Consider the following 17,310-nt stretch of genomic DNA (forward strand, 5'->3'; position numbering starts at 1 on the left):
CAGAAATAAATACAAATGAAAAACAAAAAAACCCAAAAACATTTATATTTATATATATATATATATATATATATATATATATATATATAAATGTTTTTGGTTTATATATATATATATATATATATATATATATAAAGTGATGCCTTTCTGTTTGGCTAACAATACATTTCTTGACGAGCTTTCGACAGCTAATACTCTCTTCTTCAGGTCAGAATAAAAATGAGCATAAGATGACATTACTAGCACAGTCAGATACCCCTTCGGAAGCTCATGGACAAGTGCCAGTGTAATCCTATCACAAAGTGATGCCATCTTTGGAGATCTTTGGCTAACGATAAGCATGGCCTGTAGGTAGTGGATACTCACGTTTCACTGAAGTCTGCCTCCAGCACGGACTGAACAGGCAGGTAGCCTCTCTGAGGATGCTTACTGAAGTACTGCTTTGACCGGAACTTATTTTTAAGTGTGGTAGCAAAGTCCCTCATGTTCTCACTTGACGTGGTCTATGACATGAAAAAGAAGAAAAGTCGCTGCTGGGAAGTAAACAGGTCTCTAGAACCCAATCCCTTAAGAGAAATTCAGGACCTTAAGCCTATTACGCAACGTGATCAAGTTAAACTCTGAATCTAAAGAAATGTACACATATATCAAGCTAAGGAGCAATATATTTTTTTTAATAAGTCTTGAATGATTTATCAGTCATGAATAAACATGGCAGGAGTTAATAGGGCCAGCACAACCTGGAGAGGACAGGGCAGAGATAGGGTGCAACCACTGAGGGGTGGCATGGGACATCAAGAATCCTTTGTCCACCGGGGAGAGGGAGACCGATTGAGAGAGGAGGAAAGGTAGATTAGCAAAGAAAGGATGTCAAGGAGAAAGCAGAGAGGAGAGGAAGGAAGCGGGTAGGGGAGAAGAGGAAAGAGCAGGGGAAGAAGTGAAGCAGAAAGCATGGAAGGGGAAAAAGAGAAGATGGGAGGGAGTATACCAGAGAGGAGTAAAGAGGGGGATGAGGAAAAAGAAGGAGTGTGGAGGATGGGGGAGGGGAAGAGCAGCAAAGAGGGGGAAAGAAGGAAGGGATATTCAGCAGAGAGGAGGAATTTATGAAAGAGAAAAGATAAGCAGGGAAAAAGAAGAGGAGCAGAAAGAAGGTTGGGGAGAAGGAAGAGGAGAGAAAGCAGCAGACAGGAGAAAAACAAAGGGAGAGCAGAGGGAAGAAGGAAGAGAGATTAAGAGGAGGAATTTAGGAAAGGAGGAAGTTGAAGAGGGAACAGAGTAGCAAAGAGGAGACAGGATGGAGGCCTAGACTAGCAGGACCTCTACATCAGTGCTTCTCAACCAGTGGGTCTGGGAAAACTCCTTCCTGCATCATGATGGTGGCAGCCAAGGGGCATGTATCCTGACGTTATTGGCCAGTACCCATTACGTCCTGCTCCAGTCCTCTCCCTGCATGCTTCCTGGAATGGATAGGCAGCGCGGGGTAAGCCTGGGATGGACAGAGCAAAGGGAGGAAGAGCTATTTTGCTGCCTAATCCAGCTCCTCCCCTACAGGCATTTCCACCTCTCCTCTTGTCCTGTGTAGGGAACGGGAGAGGCAGGAGTGAGCCACTCTTTTTCCCTAATCCAGCCCCTCCACGTCTGCTGTTTCCCCCACCTCCTCTACTGTTCCCTACACAGGACAGAAAGAGAGGGAAAATGAGAGGAAGGGAGAGGCTGAGGCCTAAACAGATACTGCAAAGCAAAGAAAAACCAGAAAGCAAGAGATGCATAGGGGGAACAACTAGGTGGAGGAGATGGAGGGCTAAGAGGAGCAGGTGCTGGAACAGAGAGAACTGGGAACAAGTGTTCCGGATTCAGCCTCCAGAAATCTGGTAACTTTAGCCTCCTTCCTCCCTTCCCACTGGCAAAAGGGGAGCAGTGCTCGTTACCTGTGTGTGTACTCCTTCTGCCATCTTCAATCTGCCATCTGAATGTGTGGGGGACTTGTAACCTTGCTCACACTCAGAATGAGGTGTGCACTGGTAAAAAGTGCTATTGTCCTGCCAGCAGGGCCAGCTGTAAGGGTCTACCACCTATGTGAGTCCCAAAAAAACGCTAGTGCTTCAGAGGCACCGCCAACCCACAGCCTTCCGAGAAAGGGGGGGGGGGGGGGAGTGGCATTCCTCTGCTATGGACAGCACCACAGAGTTCCCACTGACTAATTGTTTGGAAGTAAAGCGGCAGAGGTTAGGTAGTCACAGAAAACTACTTCTCAACTACTGATCGCAATATTTAAAAAAAACAGGAGCGCATGTACAGTTTAAAAAAAGGTATGAAAATATAAGATGTAAAGAGGTCACTATTCAAAGCCATTTAGATGGATAACTCACAAGTTATCCATCTAACTCCAAGTTATCCATTTAAATGTTTGGTTTTGCATATTGACCTCATAATATAGTAAAAGAAAATAAAGGGGGCCTTGGAACAAAGTCAAAAGAAGCAGAAACAAAGCGAAGAAAGAGGCCAGATGCTATTTTGTAGAATCCCTGTCTCCCAAGTACAGCTGCATTAAACACGATCCAAATCTCTGCACGGAGAGCACGGTGTGCAGCTCACTTATTCCCCCGTGTGAGGAAGTGTATGGAGAAGACATGAAAACAAAGGCACTGAAGAGCTGACTCGAGAGCAATGTTTGTAATTAGGAGGAGCTGCTTATTATATGGACCCCCCCCCCAAAAAAAAAAACAGGTTGGGGTTTCTGAGGGAAAGGGGTGGTGTTTAAACAGGCACCGCGCCGAGAAACCCCCAGCTGTAATAACACGCAGCGAGTTAGTGTGTGCGATCTGGACACTCATTTTATCCATCCCTACAGGATGTGCACACACGCGCATACACACACACACACACACACACACACTGAACACTTGGTCTGTGTGTAGGTGAAGGTGGGGTGGGGGTGAAAAGGGGCTCACCGGGGTGTAGTACTCCATGATGGGGTAATGCAGTTTGTTCCCTTTGCTGGTTCTCCCGGTTAGAAAACACGACTGGCAGATGTCCACATTGAACTGCTTCAGGCTCCGGTACCTGGGGATAATGGGTAAGAATTTCATGACCACTGTTTCCAAATCTCCTTATTCCGCTAGACTCGGGGGTGACATAAGGAAATGGATGCGTGGATGCATGGGACGGCCTCTCAGTGGAGATGGTAGAGACAAAAACCGTAGAAAAAATTCAAGAAGACACTGGGGGAAGCACAGAGGATCCCTAACTGCATAGAAGAGAGGGTAAACTGAGAGGAAAGTAACTGAGGGGTGTTCTGGTCTTTACCTGCCGCCATGTTCTAGGTGACATGTTTCATCAATGGAGGAAGAAGAGAGAGATGAATCAGGCTCTTTAGCTGGACTCAAATGTAAAAACCACCAGGCTTCCCCAAAGAGTAAAGTGAGGAACATTTCAGCAATGGGCGTGCCCATGGGCATATAGTGATTGTGACTGATTGTATTGGGTCATCCCCAAAAAGGGTTGAGCTATTTGTAAAACTTTCATAGGTGTCCACGAGTGTTAATGGAGGGAGTCAACACCCTGGAGGAGTACAGAGAGGCAGCAAGTGTGCTGTCCAGCTCTTTGGAGAGGTTTCTCCAGCATCTCACTTTTTCCTACTAGGAAGGCTTCTTGTCTTTTCACAGAAACAGAGTGGGCCTGAGTCCCTTTGCTTTTTCTAACCAAATGCGGAAAGCTCAAACCTTTGCACATTTTTTTCTGTCCGAGGATATCTAGTGAGGTGCTAGAAATCCCGAGCTATGAGCTTCATTCTATTTTTGTGCAAGAGAAGTTGGTGAGGACACTGTCGGGCCGATACAGTAAGAACGCGTAAGAAAAAGTGCGGCAGTGCCGGGCGCCTGCTCGTTTGCCACGCGCACATTGTGGTTCACAAGCCGCTCGATTCAGTATTCAAATTAGACGCAAATCCAAGCGGCGTCCAAAGCGCGTCAATGAAGTGGTAGGCGTTCGCAATCCATTTTACTGTATAGAGCGATATAAAGCGCCAATACAGTATCCAGGGTGCGCTGGTACCTGTCATTTCAATGTCATTCCACCAGGTAAGCGGATAGTTCTTTTCTACAGACCTTGAATGTCCAGCCGGGCGCTCAAGGCAGCGGGGCCTCTGATCATGGACGCCCGGATACAGGCGGGAAGGTCCATGAACGGAAGCCGTGACCTTGGACGTCCGAGGTCGTGGCTTCCTTTCATGGACCTTCCCGCCTCTAGGCCCCACTGCCTTGAGCGCCCGGCCGGACATCCAAGGTCGCGGCTTGGACGTCCAGCCGGGCGCTCAAGGCAGCGGGGCCTCTGATCATGGACGCCCGGATACAGGCGGGAAGGTCCATGAATGGAAGCCGTGACCTTGGACGTCCGAGGTCGCGGCTTCCATTCATGGACGTTCCAGTCTCTTTCCGGACGTCCATGACTGAAATGCCCCGCTGCCTGTACGGGGGTCTGTGCTTCTGCCTCTCTGGACTCATGGCACTGTCCGGTACGAAGCTGACTGAACACCACACTAATGCCAGGGTCAGGGTAGGGGGTAAATATGCAGGTTAAAGACGCGGTAAATAAGCTGGTTAAAAAGGCGATAATGTGGGTGCACGTTACTGTATCGGAGGGAATAGCTAAATCGATCATTAACATATCATATATACATGCGGCTGGCGGAGACGGATACTAATCCATTTCGGCAAGTGGTAAGGACGCGTAAAACCGACTACTGAATTGCGGGTTCGCCTTAAGCGTCCAAAATGTGCGTCCAAAGCGGGTTAAAAACAGGGTAACTGCGGCCGCGCTTTACTGTATCGGCCCGTGTGTGATCAACCTTTGGAGGGTGTTCAGCTCCAGAAAAGAAGGGATCCTCTGTGGAAGGACTACAGCACTTATTGGTAACCAAGGAATCGGTGACTTGTCCAGCAGAGCCTGCTTTTGTTCTGGGAAGGTCTCAAAGGCAAGGGAACTCTGGGATTTATTCCATTGCTCTGTATTTTTCTAATCTTCTTGTTCAACTGTGGACTCTGTGTTTGGAGAAACCAAAAGTCTAGGCAGGGTTCCTGTTGTTTTGCTTTGTCATTATCTTTCAGGAAGCTGTTTTGTTTTGGAACACCACCTTTTTGTGACACGTCTTCCTTTATTGACTGGGTGACCCTAGAAGAATCCTGATTTAGGTCTATGGTCAGCCTTTCTGTAGTCTGCACTTCCTGCAGGTGGCCCCCTTCCCTCTGCAGGGGCTTATATAAGGTGCACTTGAACTGTGTTGCAGAGGGAGCCTGGGCTAGGTGGAGGGTGATAAAATAGGGGGGGAAACCCCAAGTAGTTGTGAATGAAGATTCATGGCACCATAGCCCAGTAGAAACCAGTTCAAATTGAGATGGAAGCTCAATGGAGCCATACCAAAATAATAAATAAAGTTTTGATTGTCTGGGATGAGAAAGCAAGGGGTGCAGCTGTAGGTTATTTTTTTTAATTACAGTTTTATTTTTAGTTTTGATTTCTTGAGCTCTGTTTTGGAACATCCTTAATGTCCACATGGGAGGGATGAAATGTAAACCTTAGGTTAGAAAGTGTCAGAATGGCGAGAAGAACAGAACAAATGAGTCCATGCCACAGCAACGATGTTCCTTCTCTCATTTAAATATCAGAAATAGCAGTCTGTGACTGAGGCTACCCGTGTCACTACCATCAGCACTGAAGCCCCTTCCTGCTATACAATAGGATGAATGTTTAGTTTGGTGTCCAAACTGGGGTTTAATGGACAAGGATAACTGGATGCACAGAGATTACGTTTAATCAGTCTCCATACCTGAAGCCTTTGATGGGACACTGCTTGCAGACAGAACACTTGGTCTGATGCTTGACCTGCTCAGCAATTGTGACTCTGTGAAGGACAGGAAGCCACACCATGGATTGAGGCTCCAAGCTGACCCACTCCAGGAACTGAGAAACCTCAATGGAGGATGTGCCATCACCCTAAGGGGGGGGGGGGGGGAAGAGATGAAACAGCTGAACTGAAACTGGCTCTTATCAAAACAACAACCTGGAAATCTCACACACACCCCCCAATCCAAAATAGATGCAGGACACAATATTATCCCAAATCACATGAAGTGTCATAGTGACCCATTGTGTCAAACTCTGCAGATTATCCACCAAGTCTAACTCTAAACATGTATTTTGCCCAAGACACAAACAAATGTGCAACACAAAATTATGTTTCAGACATAACAAGGGCAAACAATTACAACATCAACCCCTGCGATTCAGTTTGCTTTTTAAATTTTGAAACAGTACACCTTCTGCTCAAGACGCTGATGTCCTAAAACTTCCAGAGCAGAAAGAAATTCCACAGGAAAATCTAGTGCAAAAAGGCCTGTATAACTTTTGCCACAGGGGCTACATTTAAGAATCAAAAATTGGGCTAAAGTTCCATAGCGCTTTTTGAACAATTCATTCTGTGGAATTTTTCTCTCTTCCTTTTGCATATCATCAAATCCTTGGGTAAAGGATGTGCTATTTCAACATTAGAGCTGCCAACAGGCCGCTATTCAGTCAGCTTTACTGAAAGGAGGCTGGTGGTTGGCAGGATCTTACAAATGTATGAAATATTAAAAAAAAACAAAACAAAAAACAGGAGAAAACTAAATGCAATCAATGTCACAATTGATGCATTCAGAAAAACATTATAAGGCACAGAACATGAGAAAGTTAATTGTTCTAGGAGGAAAAACTTCAGTTGCCTAATCTCAGCAATAACTGCCTGTGATTACGTGAAACAAAGCACCATTGGCTAAAAAAAAAAACCCTCCAGTGAAACTCAGTGGTGTCTTCATAATGTCTTATTTTATAAATAACTTTCTTTATTTTTATGAATAATTTTAGTTTTTTAATGTGAGAAATAGCACCTTCCTTAGGAGTAGCATCAAAATGAGCAAGTGTTACAGCCTGGCAAATCTCAGAATACTGAAAGCACAAAAGTGCTTAAGCTTGCCGTCATTTCTTTTCAGAAGTTGAACTTTCACCGGACTTGCCGTCCTTTCTCTCAGTTTGTTGAACTTCCGGACTCTGAACTTCCAAACTCAGATGCTGTCAGCGCTTTGCCCGTTATGGGCTGCGTCAGGCAGACAAACGCCAGCGACACTTCATTGCAAGCCGTGCGCACTATTTGAATCCCAAAGCTTCCAAATACGTGATGTCTATGAATCTACCCTTCTTTTTCCCCCAGTCCCTCTCCTCTCGCCTAGGGCTGCCAACTGGTTCCAGATTTGCACAACAGGGTTGATCCAGTCCTGGGTTTACCCCACTGAATGCACAGACCTGTAATCTTGCTTTTCTTAGGAAATGCAAATTGTAAATCCAAACTACAAGTCACTACATGCAAAGGGGTAAATCCAGGAACGGATCAACCCCCATCAAGTGAACCTAGAGTCAATTGGCAACCCTACTCCTCTCCCATCTCATTAGCAGCTAAAAGAGAAGAGCAACAGTGAGATGTAAACGAGTATGAAACCTGTGAGTCCAGTGTGCACTCTCAAGCTCTGCAATGGCTCCACCTCTCTCCTTCCCCAACAGGTTTCCTTGTCAAATAGGAAACTGGCACAGGAGGATGGGCGGAGCCAATATGGGGCCTGGGAATGCACACTGGACTCACAGGCTCATGCTCAATGATATCCCCTCACTGCTTCTCTCTCCTATTGCTGATGTAGGAAGAGCTGAGATAAGAGGGGGAGGGGAGGAGCAGCTGAGGTCAGGGGTGTGGCTGGTTTTTTTCAGAGACCAAGTTGGCAACCCTAGTCAAAATTGTGCAAGAAAACTGACTTGTAGGCTTTTCTACTTTTTTTTTGCCAATCTTCTAAGTAACAGTAAAGGCGAGTAAAGCCTAAGTAACAGTATAGGCTAGTGAGGTTTAGGGGCCCATGTGGCTGAAAAGCTAAGGCAAAAAGGTTACCGTTCATAAAATACAAGAGATCGCAAGAAGGCAACAAAATCTGGGAAAGCAGTCAGGGCAGCAAAGGCACAAATGTAAGAAAAAATAGCTAACGTAGTAAAACAGGGACTGGGAAACAAGGCTTTTTTTTTTTTTTTTTAGAATAGTTTTAGTGATAGGAGGATATGCAAAAATGGGATCGTAAGACTCAAAAGTAAAGGTGAGAATCCATAGATGCTAACGAGGGGAAATCAGAATTACTTAACAAATATTTTTGTTCAGTGTTCACTGAGGAAAGGCTTGAAATACAACCACAGAAAACTGCCACAATAGGAATGGAAGTGAGTTAGACTTAAAACAATTTTAAGATTGCATTCACGAAGAGCAAGCAAAACTAGAAGTAGATAAAGCAATGGGGCTGGACTGGATACATCCGGGGTATTAAGGGAAGTTAGGGAAGTTCTGGCAGCTCTGCTGTTTGATCTTTTTGACATTGCTTTAGAGTCAGGAGTGGTTGCAAAGGACTGGAGACAGGCAGAGGCAGTTCCTCTTAGGGAAGATAAGGCCATTGTAGAAAGACTAAATTAATTCTTTGCTTCCGTGTTTACTAATGAGGATGTTGGGGAGATACCATTTCCGGAGATGGTTTTCAGGGGCAATGAGTCAGACGAACTGAACGAAATCACTGTGAACCTGGAAGATGTAGTAGGCCAGATTGACAAACTAAAGAGTAGCAAATCACCTGGACCAGATGGGTACTGAAGGAACTAAAAAATGAAATTTCTGATCTATTAGTTAAAATTTGTAACCTATCATTAAAATCATCCATTGTACCTGAAGACTGGAGGGTGGCCAATGTAACCCCAATATTTAAAAAAGGCTCCAGGGGCGATCCGGGTAACTATAGACCAGTGAGCCTGACTTCAGTGCCGGGAAAAATAGTGGAAACTATTCTCAAGATCAAAATCGTAGAGTATATAGAAAGACATGGTTTAATGGAACACAGTCAACATGGATTTACCCAAGGGAAGTCTTGCCTAACAAATCTGCTTCTTTTTTTTGAAGGGGTTAATAAACATGTGGATAAAGGTGAACCGGTAGATGTAGTGTATTTGGATTTTCAGAAGGCATTTGACAAAGTCCCTCATGAGAGGCTTCTAAGAAAACTAAAAAGTCATGGGATAGGAGATGATGTCCTTTCGTGGATTACAAACTGGTTAAAAGACAAGAAACAGAGAGTAGGATTAAATGGTCAATTTTCTCAATGGAAAAGGGTAAACAATGGAGTGCCTCAGGGATCTGTACTTGGACCGGTGCTTTTCAATATATATATATATATATATATAATATATATATATATATATATATATATATATATAAATGATCTGTAAAGGAATAAGACGAGTGAGGTTATCAAATTTGCTGATGATACAAAATTATTCAGAGCAGTTAAATAACAAGCGGATTGTGAGACATTACAGGAGGACCTTGCAAGACTGGAAGATTGGGCATCCAAATGGCAGATGAAATTTAATGTGGACAAGTGCAAGGTGTTGCATACAGGGAAAAATAACCCTTGCTGTAGTTACACAATGTTAGGTTCCATATTAGGAGCTACCACCCAGGAAAAAGATCTAGGCATCATAGTGGATAATACTTCGAAATCGTCAGCTCAGTGTGCTGCAGCAGTTAAAAAAGCAAACAGAATGTTAGGAATTATTAGGAAGGGAATGGTTTATAAAATGGAAAATGTCATAATGCCTCTATATCACTCCATGGTGAGACCGCACCTTGAATACTGTGTACAATTCTGGTCGCCGCATCTCAAAAAAGAGATAGTTGCAATGGAGAAGGCAGAGAGAAGGGCAACCAAAATGATATAGGGGATGGAACAGGTCCCCTATGAGGAAAGGCTGAAGAGGTTAGGGCTGTTCAGCTTGGAGAAGAGACGTCTGCGGGGGGATACGACAAGAGGTCTTTAAGATCATGAGAGGTCTTGAACGAGTAGATGTGAATCAGTTATTTACACTTTCGAATAATAGAAAGACTAGGGGGCATTCCATGAAGTTATCAAGTAGCACTCAACGCACAATAAAGCTCTGGAATTTGTTGCCAGAGGATGTGGTTAGTGCAGTTAGTATAGCTGGGTTCAAAAAAGGTTTGGATAAGTTCTTGGAGGGAGGAGAAGTCCATTAACAGCTATTAATCAAGTTTACTTAGGGAATAGCCACTGCTATTAATTGCATCAGTAGCATGGGATCTTCTTAGTGTTTGGGTAATTGCCAGGTTCTTGTGGCCTGGTTTGGCTCTACTGGCCACTAGATGGCTTCTGCTATTTTTTAACATGAGGTATTTGCTGGAAAGGGAAGTTCACTGAGAGGACAGGAGGTGTGAGAACTATTACTTTGAGTGACAGTTTGGTTCATCCCCAAAGTGGGGACTAGGCTAGAGGATGGTATAAAATATGCCTCCCATGGGGCACAGGAGGAAATGGAGATATAGTTTTGGAGGAGTTCTATTGAGATGAGCTGATTAATGGGGTAATTCCACAAGCCCTCAAGGGAAACAGAGAGGAATGGAAAATTGGAGATTAAAGTCAAGGAAAAGTGATTGAGATCTGCAGGACCAGGAAAGACAGCTGTACCTATGGAACTTCAGTACAGGGATGGGGAAGCTGCATTCACCTAAGAGCCAGGGGACGAGTTATCCTGAAACAGTGGGAAGAGACTGTGTAGTGGTTGTTCCTGGGACCACAGAGTATCTGGGAAGGTGAAGAAAAGAAGATCTTTTGGGGAAAGTGGTGTTTTGGGAAAAGAATAACCTGTTTCTATTTTTTTCTATTGTACTGGAGTGCGGACTGTTTTTCTGCTAATCTGGACAGAGAATTGTAAAAGTTTTGTTACTTTTCTGAACTGGTTATTTTTATTTTTTTGCAGTAAACTATCTTTTTTTTGGAACACAGTTCTGGTATGGACATTGAGTTTTTTTGAGGAAGTGTCCTCTGACCAATTTGAACCTTGCAGGTGATCTTGCCTCTCAACCCATGGTACCTAGAGAGACTGCTGTTTCCCCCACCCTGCTTGAGCAAAACCCATGTTCTCCAATGATGGGAAGGTGGTCCCTGGCTGAGGAGGGGGTTACACATGCATTTGGGTTGCAAAACCTAAGGAAGCAATACAGTATAGAGAGTGACATGCTTATGGGCACAGAACAGGAGCAAGATCTAGGAGTGATTATATCTGAAGATTTTAAGGTGGGCAAGCAGGTAAATAAGGCAACAGCAAAAGCCAGAAGGATGCTTGAGTGCATAGGGCAGTGATGGCTAACCTATGACACGCGTGTCAGAGGTGACACGCCGAGCCGTTTTTGCTGACACGCGTAGTGTTTCGGGACTATCGAATTTTTTTTTTTTTAATTGGCTGCGCCGAGCCTTTTTTTTTTTTTATCGGCTGCGCCAACCCTTTAAAATTAGTTTTTTTAGTATCCCCCCAATGCCCCCGGGCGCATGCGGTGCAGCGACAGGCCCACGTCACCACAGCCCAAACAAAAAGATCGCGTTTAAACGCGCTGATGCTCCTCCTCCTTCCTGTGCGGCCCCGGAAGTAAACGTTGCCGGAGCCGCGTGGGCAGGAAGGAGAGAAGCATCAGCGCGTGCAGAAGAGGAGCATCGCTTGCGCTTACGGGCCGCCGCGAATCCCAAGTCGCAGTGGCCCGAGAAGAGGAAGAAGCCCGGTAGCAGGGCCGCTGCAGAGCCCATCCTGCGGCGACCCGCGAAGAGGAGGCCGAGAGGGTGAGAGAGAGGCTGAGGGTCTGTAGAGGGTGGGTGGGTGTGTGTGTGTGTGCGCGCGTGTATGAGATGAGTTGAGAGATTGTGTGTGAGGACCTGAATGTTTGCAGAGACTGCATGTGCTTGAGTAAGACAGCATGTGGGAGTGAGAGAGAGCCTGTGTGTGTGAGTCAGACAGCGTGTGCCAGTGAGAGCCTGTGTGTATGAATGATTGTATGAGAGAGAGCGTGTGCCAGTGAGAGCCTGTGTGTATGAATGATTGTATGAGAGAGAGCGTGTGCCAGTGAGAGCCAGTGTGTATGAATGATTGTATGAGAGAGAGCGTGTGCCAGTGAGAGCCAGTGTGTATGAATGATTGTATGAGAGAGAGCGTGTGCCAGTGAGAGCCTGTGTGTATGAATGATTGTATGAGAGAGAGCGTGTGCCAGTGAGAGCCTGTGTGTATGAATGATTGTATGAGAGAGAGAGCTTGTGCCAGTGAGAGCCTGTGTGTATGAATGATTGTATGAGAGAGAGCGTGTGCCAGTGAGAGCCTGTGTGTATGAATGATTGTATGAGAGAGAGCGTGTGCCAGTGAGAGCCTGTGTGTATGAATGATGGTATGAGAGAGAGCGTGTGCCAGTGAGAGCCTGTGTGTATGAATGATTGTATGAGAGACAGTGTGTGACAGTGAGAGCCTGTGTGTGAGAGAGAGAAATGCATGTGAGAATGAGAACCTGACTGTGTGTTTGAGGGAAGAAGATGAAGAGAAAAGAAACAGAAAAAAATACAATATAAAAGGAATTGGCAAAAAAAAAAAAAAATAAGAAAGGGAAGGTGGAAAAAAAAAAGCCTGTGACCAACCAATTAGAAAACAAAGATCAGACAGCAAAGGTAAAAAAAAAAATTCTTTTTAGTGATTGGCACATGTAATCTTTGGGAATGTGCAAGAATAGCAAAATCCCCAGTAGTCATGTGGCAGCAGTGACAGTGGCAGCAAAGGAATGAGAGAGGTTCTGAGGTTGCTGGCAAAAGAGAGGGGGGTCTGCCTTCAGTGTGTGCATGTGTATGAATGGGACTCTGCCTGGGGGTGTATGTGTGTGAATGCATGGGTGCCTGCCTGGGGTCTATGTGTGTGAGAATGAATTGGTGCCTGCCTGGAGGATGGAGCGGGAGTGGTGTGAAAATGACTGGGAGCCTGCTTGGGTGTGTGTGTATGTGAGGGAGCCAGTGAGTGTGAGAGCATGAGTGTGTATGAGAAAATCCAGGGGAGTAAGAGTTTGGGTGGAGGGGGAGAGAGTGTTTTAATTGAAGATTTAGCCGATGAAATTCAGCAACAAAAAAGTCACTAAGCAGGTAAGGTAAAGAATTATTTGTTTTTGCTTTATTAATAAATACAGTACATATTAAAATTATAACTTTGTTATTAATTAGAGCTACAAATATCACAATTATGGATTTTTCTAGAAGTGACACACCACCCGAGTTATGCTCGGTTTTTTTATGAATTTTGACACACTGAGCTCAAAAGGTTGGCCATCACTGGCATAGGGTGAGGACTAGCCAGCAGGAAAGGGGAGATGATAGTCCTTCTAAGTCTTTGGTGAGACCTCATTCACATGACCATGTACAATTCTGGAGGCCACACCTTCAAAAGGATATAATCCAAACAAAGTTGGTCCAGAGCACAGCCACTAAAATGGTAAAGGGTTTTCATACTAAAGCATATGAGAACAAACTTAAAGATCTAAACATATATGTCATAGAGGAAAGGAGGGAAGGGGAGATATGATAGAGACATTTAAATACCTCTAATGAATAAGGCACAGGAAGCGGGCTTGTTTCATCTGAAAGGAGGCTCTAGAGTAGGATGAGAGCAAAAGGGGGTAGATTCAGGAGTAAGCTAAGGAAATATTTTTTTATAGATAGGGTGGTGGTTGCCACTAGAAGAACAAAAAAAAATACTCTTATAGAAATGGGGAAAAAAAAGGCAATATTTGGAAAGCTGTGTACACTAATGCTCATAGTATGGAGAATAAAGTCCCAGATGTAGAGGAAGTCATGGAAGAAGCTGATTTAGATATAGAAGCTGTCATGGAGACCTGTTACATGGAAAACCATGACTGGGATATAGTTATATCCAGCTACAATCTATTCAGGAAAGACCAGGTAGGAAGAAAGGGAGGAGACATGGAATTATATATAAAGAACAGTATTAAAGCTGGACTTACGAGGTAAGGAGGAGGCACTGTGGGTTAGTCAGGAAAGAGGGAAAGGAACATCTATTTATATTAGTGTAATATACAGGCCTCCATCACAGACAGAGGAGATGGACAGAGATTTCATGAAGGATATTCACAGGATTGCTATGAAAGGGGAGGTGCTGCTGCTAGGGATTTCAATCTTCCAGAAATTGTTTGGAACATACTAATTGCAGTATCTTCTAGATGCAGGGAGATCCTGGATTCTCTGCAAGGAGAACTGTTCTGTCAACTGGGAACAGAATAGGGATGTGAATCGGTGCCGGAATCGGTTCCAGTTTCGGTTTTGTGGACCATCGGGAAATTCTATTTCCCACAGTCCGAACGTTTTTTTTTTAATTGGCTGCGCCCGAGCCGAAAAACAAAAAACCCACCTCGACCCTTTAAATCAAATTCTTTAGAATCCCCCACCCTCCCGACCCCCCCAAAACTTTTCTAAAGTACCTGGTGGTCCAGCGGGGGTCCTGGGAGCAATCTTCCGCTCTCGGGCCGTCGGCTGCCAGTAAACAAAATGGCGCCAATGGCCCTTTGCCCTTACCATATGACAGGGGTTATCGATGTCATTGGCCAGCCCCTGCCACATGGTAGGATCAATGGACGGCCGGCACCGCCATCTTGGCGCTGGCCGCTGTGTCAAAGGATTGTGATTTCGGAGCGGCCTGGGTGGGAACGGAGAAAGGCAGCGTGGCTCGGCACACGCAAGGTGCACAATTGTGAGCGCAAGTTATAAAATCGGGTGTACATGTGCGCGCGTGCATGTTATAAAATCTACCCCTGTATGTAGGAATTAAAGACATGACCTCCATTTTGCACTGTGAGATGAAACACATGGCCTCCACGCTATACTGGGGATTAAACACACTATCTCCCCACGGCACTGGGGATTAAAAGCATGGCCTCCATGCTATACTGGAGATTAAACACACAGTCTCTGCAGTGTACTGAGGATTAAACAAATGGCCTGCACACTGAATCTGGGGATTGAACACATGGCCTCCATGGTATACTGAGGATTAAACACAGTCTTTGCACTATACTGGGGATTAAATACATGGCTTCATATTCGGGCAGAGGTGAGCGCCTGCTCTCCCAATGCGCACTCAGGCCACTCTCCTGGGCGCGCGGTTCTGTATGCAAATGACGGCCCGCGCTAATAAGGAGACGGCAGCTGTCAGCGGGTTTGACAGCCGATGCTCAATTTTACCGGCGTCGGTTTGTCAAACCCGCTGACAACCATGGGTTCGGAAAATGGACGCCGGCAAAATTGAGCCTCTGATTTCCAACCCGCGGGCTGCGGGCATTTTTTTTTTTTTTTGGGGGGGCCTCCGACTTAATATCGCTATGATATTAAGTCGGAGGGTGTACAGAAAAGCAGTTTTTTCTGCTTTTCTCTCCGTGTTAATTTCTGAGAGTAAAATGTGCGGCTTGGCTGCATATTTTACTTTCTGTATCGCGCAGGACTAATAGGCTCATCAACATGCATGTTGAGGGCGCTATTAGTTTCAGGGGGGGTTGGACGTGCGTTTTCCAAGCGCTATTATTACCCCTTACTGTATAAGGGGTAATAATAGCACGTGGAAAATGCGCGTCCAAACGGGGGCTAACGGTGCGCTCGGCCTGAGCGCACCATACTGAATCGGCCTGTTTGTACCTGGGGACTGAACACATAGCCTCCACTGCTGTACCTGGGAATAAAGCACATGATCTCCGTGCTACACTGGGAATTAAACACATGGTCTCCCCACTACCCTGGATTCCACTGGTCGAGGGTGCACAGGTTCCTCTGCTCATTCTAACTATGAGCCTCCCCACGTGGTAGTGTGCTGCACTGTCAAACCCATGAAAAGAAGATTTCAGGTCAAGTAAGTACTTACAAAACGGAAGCAGCTGTGTACGCTGGGTTCCACGTTGCTGCCCCCAAAGGCTGCCACCTCCCCTAGCTGGCGAGGAACTTGGATGGCCTCATGGAGCAGAGCACTGAGATGCCGCTGATCGCAGACACCACTGGGACTGCTTACTTGGCCAAACAGGTCTGTGGCAGTCAGAGAGACCGATGTCCACCAGAGCGAGCAGAGCAGCGAGTGAAGGAAAAGGGCAGAGGTGGAGGTTGGGCAAGGTGAGGAAGGACAGAACACAGTGAGGGGGGTGCAGAAGGAACACGGAGAGAAAAAGAGGAAGGGAAGATAGTGAGAGCAAAATAAAGTGCACAACTGTGAATTAAAAACTTCAGTCCTCAAAAAAGGTTTCTATTCCTTTACACGAATGATACTCGGCGAGTGACTTAGGAATCATATGTGGCTCCTCAGGGCCCCACCCGGTGCATTCCATACCACTCACTTCTGCATTTCTAAACTTCATGCAGCCCAGGGTTGCTGCTTCTCAAATCTGCAAGCTAGAAAGCAGACAGTATTTGAATATGGCTCCTTCTGATGGCCCAGTGACCCGAGAGAAGCTGAGCGTTAGGGCGTCACGGCAGCACTTCAGCCGAGGCACCTCAGAAAGCAGGTTTCATTGAAGGCTACATACCTCAGACCTTATTTCTATTCTTGCCAGATATCAGTTCATGCAAACAAGAGTTTAACTGTATTTCCGATACACAGAGTGTCGGTCTTCTTCCTCACATACAGAACTTCATTAAGCGGAAGTTTTGGAGAAAAAAATATGTTTTAAAGTGGCTTTGCTGCCAGATTCCTCCAAATACTGCTAGTTTCTTGGCTCTTATTCCTGGCGCCTTGCTCTTTATTCCTTATGTTTGCAGAATTTTTTGGAATAAAAAGTGTGCATCTTAATTTGGCACTGCTAGCTTTTTAAAAAAATCTGTCCTCCCCCCCCCCCCCCAAGTTAATTTTTTAAGTTATGCATTATAAATCCTTTACATGTGTTAGTGCGGTGCCTGCATGGATTTTTGATAAGGATTGGCACCGGAGTCTCCCAAGCACTTGATAACTCTCCTGGGTCGCATATCCGGACCTTTTTCTTAGCCTTGCCTCTGCCTTTCCCTCTTCCTGGTAGCCACACTCAGTCCCTGGCTCTTTCCAACTCTACCCCTTAACTCACACTGAAATTTCTCTTTCACCTCCGTGCCGCACAGACACACGATGCCAGTCTTGAAGGAAAGGGCCCGCACCTTCCCGCTCCGGCCACTGAGAAGAGGAAAAGACAGACAACGGGTAAAGCCTGTCAGGAGAGGAGCTTTTCACTAGCCAAACTGAACCAGCCAAGACTGGAGGGATGTGAGCTTCCTCCAGGCAGTGCCCTGGACGGTACCAATGTACGCCTTCTCCGGGATCTGGGTGCAGTTTGCCGTTTTGGAAGTCAAAACAACCTGCGCCACTTTA

At 45.5% G+C, this 17,310-nt stretch overlaps 1 protein-coding gene across 1 annotated transcript in view; it reads right to left on the reverse strand.

Annotated features, from left to right (window-relative positions):
* Nucleotides 1-362: 362 nt before the first annotated feature.
* The window catches only part of DRP2 (dystrophin related protein 2), a 67,653-nt gene continuing 50,705 nt past the window's right edge, over nucleotides 363-17,310 (reverse strand). The window contains exons 12-16 of the mRNA XM_029607380.1: nucleotides 17,030-17,115; nucleotides 15,847-16,004; nucleotides 5,825-5,991; nucleotides 2,952-3,063; nucleotides 363-503 (exon numbers count right to left, since the gene is read on the reverse strand). Of these exons, the coding sequence (XP_029463240.1) occupies nucleotides 363-503; nucleotides 2,952-3,063; nucleotides 5,825-5,991; nucleotides 15,847-16,004; nucleotides 17,030-17,115 (664 nt within the window). The remainder of the gene's footprint in view (nucleotides 504-2,951; nucleotides 3,064-5,824; nucleotides 5,992-15,846; nucleotides 16,005-17,029; nucleotides 17,116-17,310) is intronic.

The sequence above is a fragment of the Rhinatrema bivittatum genome, chromosome 6, assembly GCF_901001135.1.
Source record: "Rhinatrema bivittatum chromosome 6, aRhiBiv1.1, whole genome shotgun sequence".
Taxonomy (NCBI): Eukaryota; Metazoa; Chordata; class Amphibia; order Gymnophiona; family Rhinatrematidae; genus Rhinatrema; species Rhinatrema bivittatum.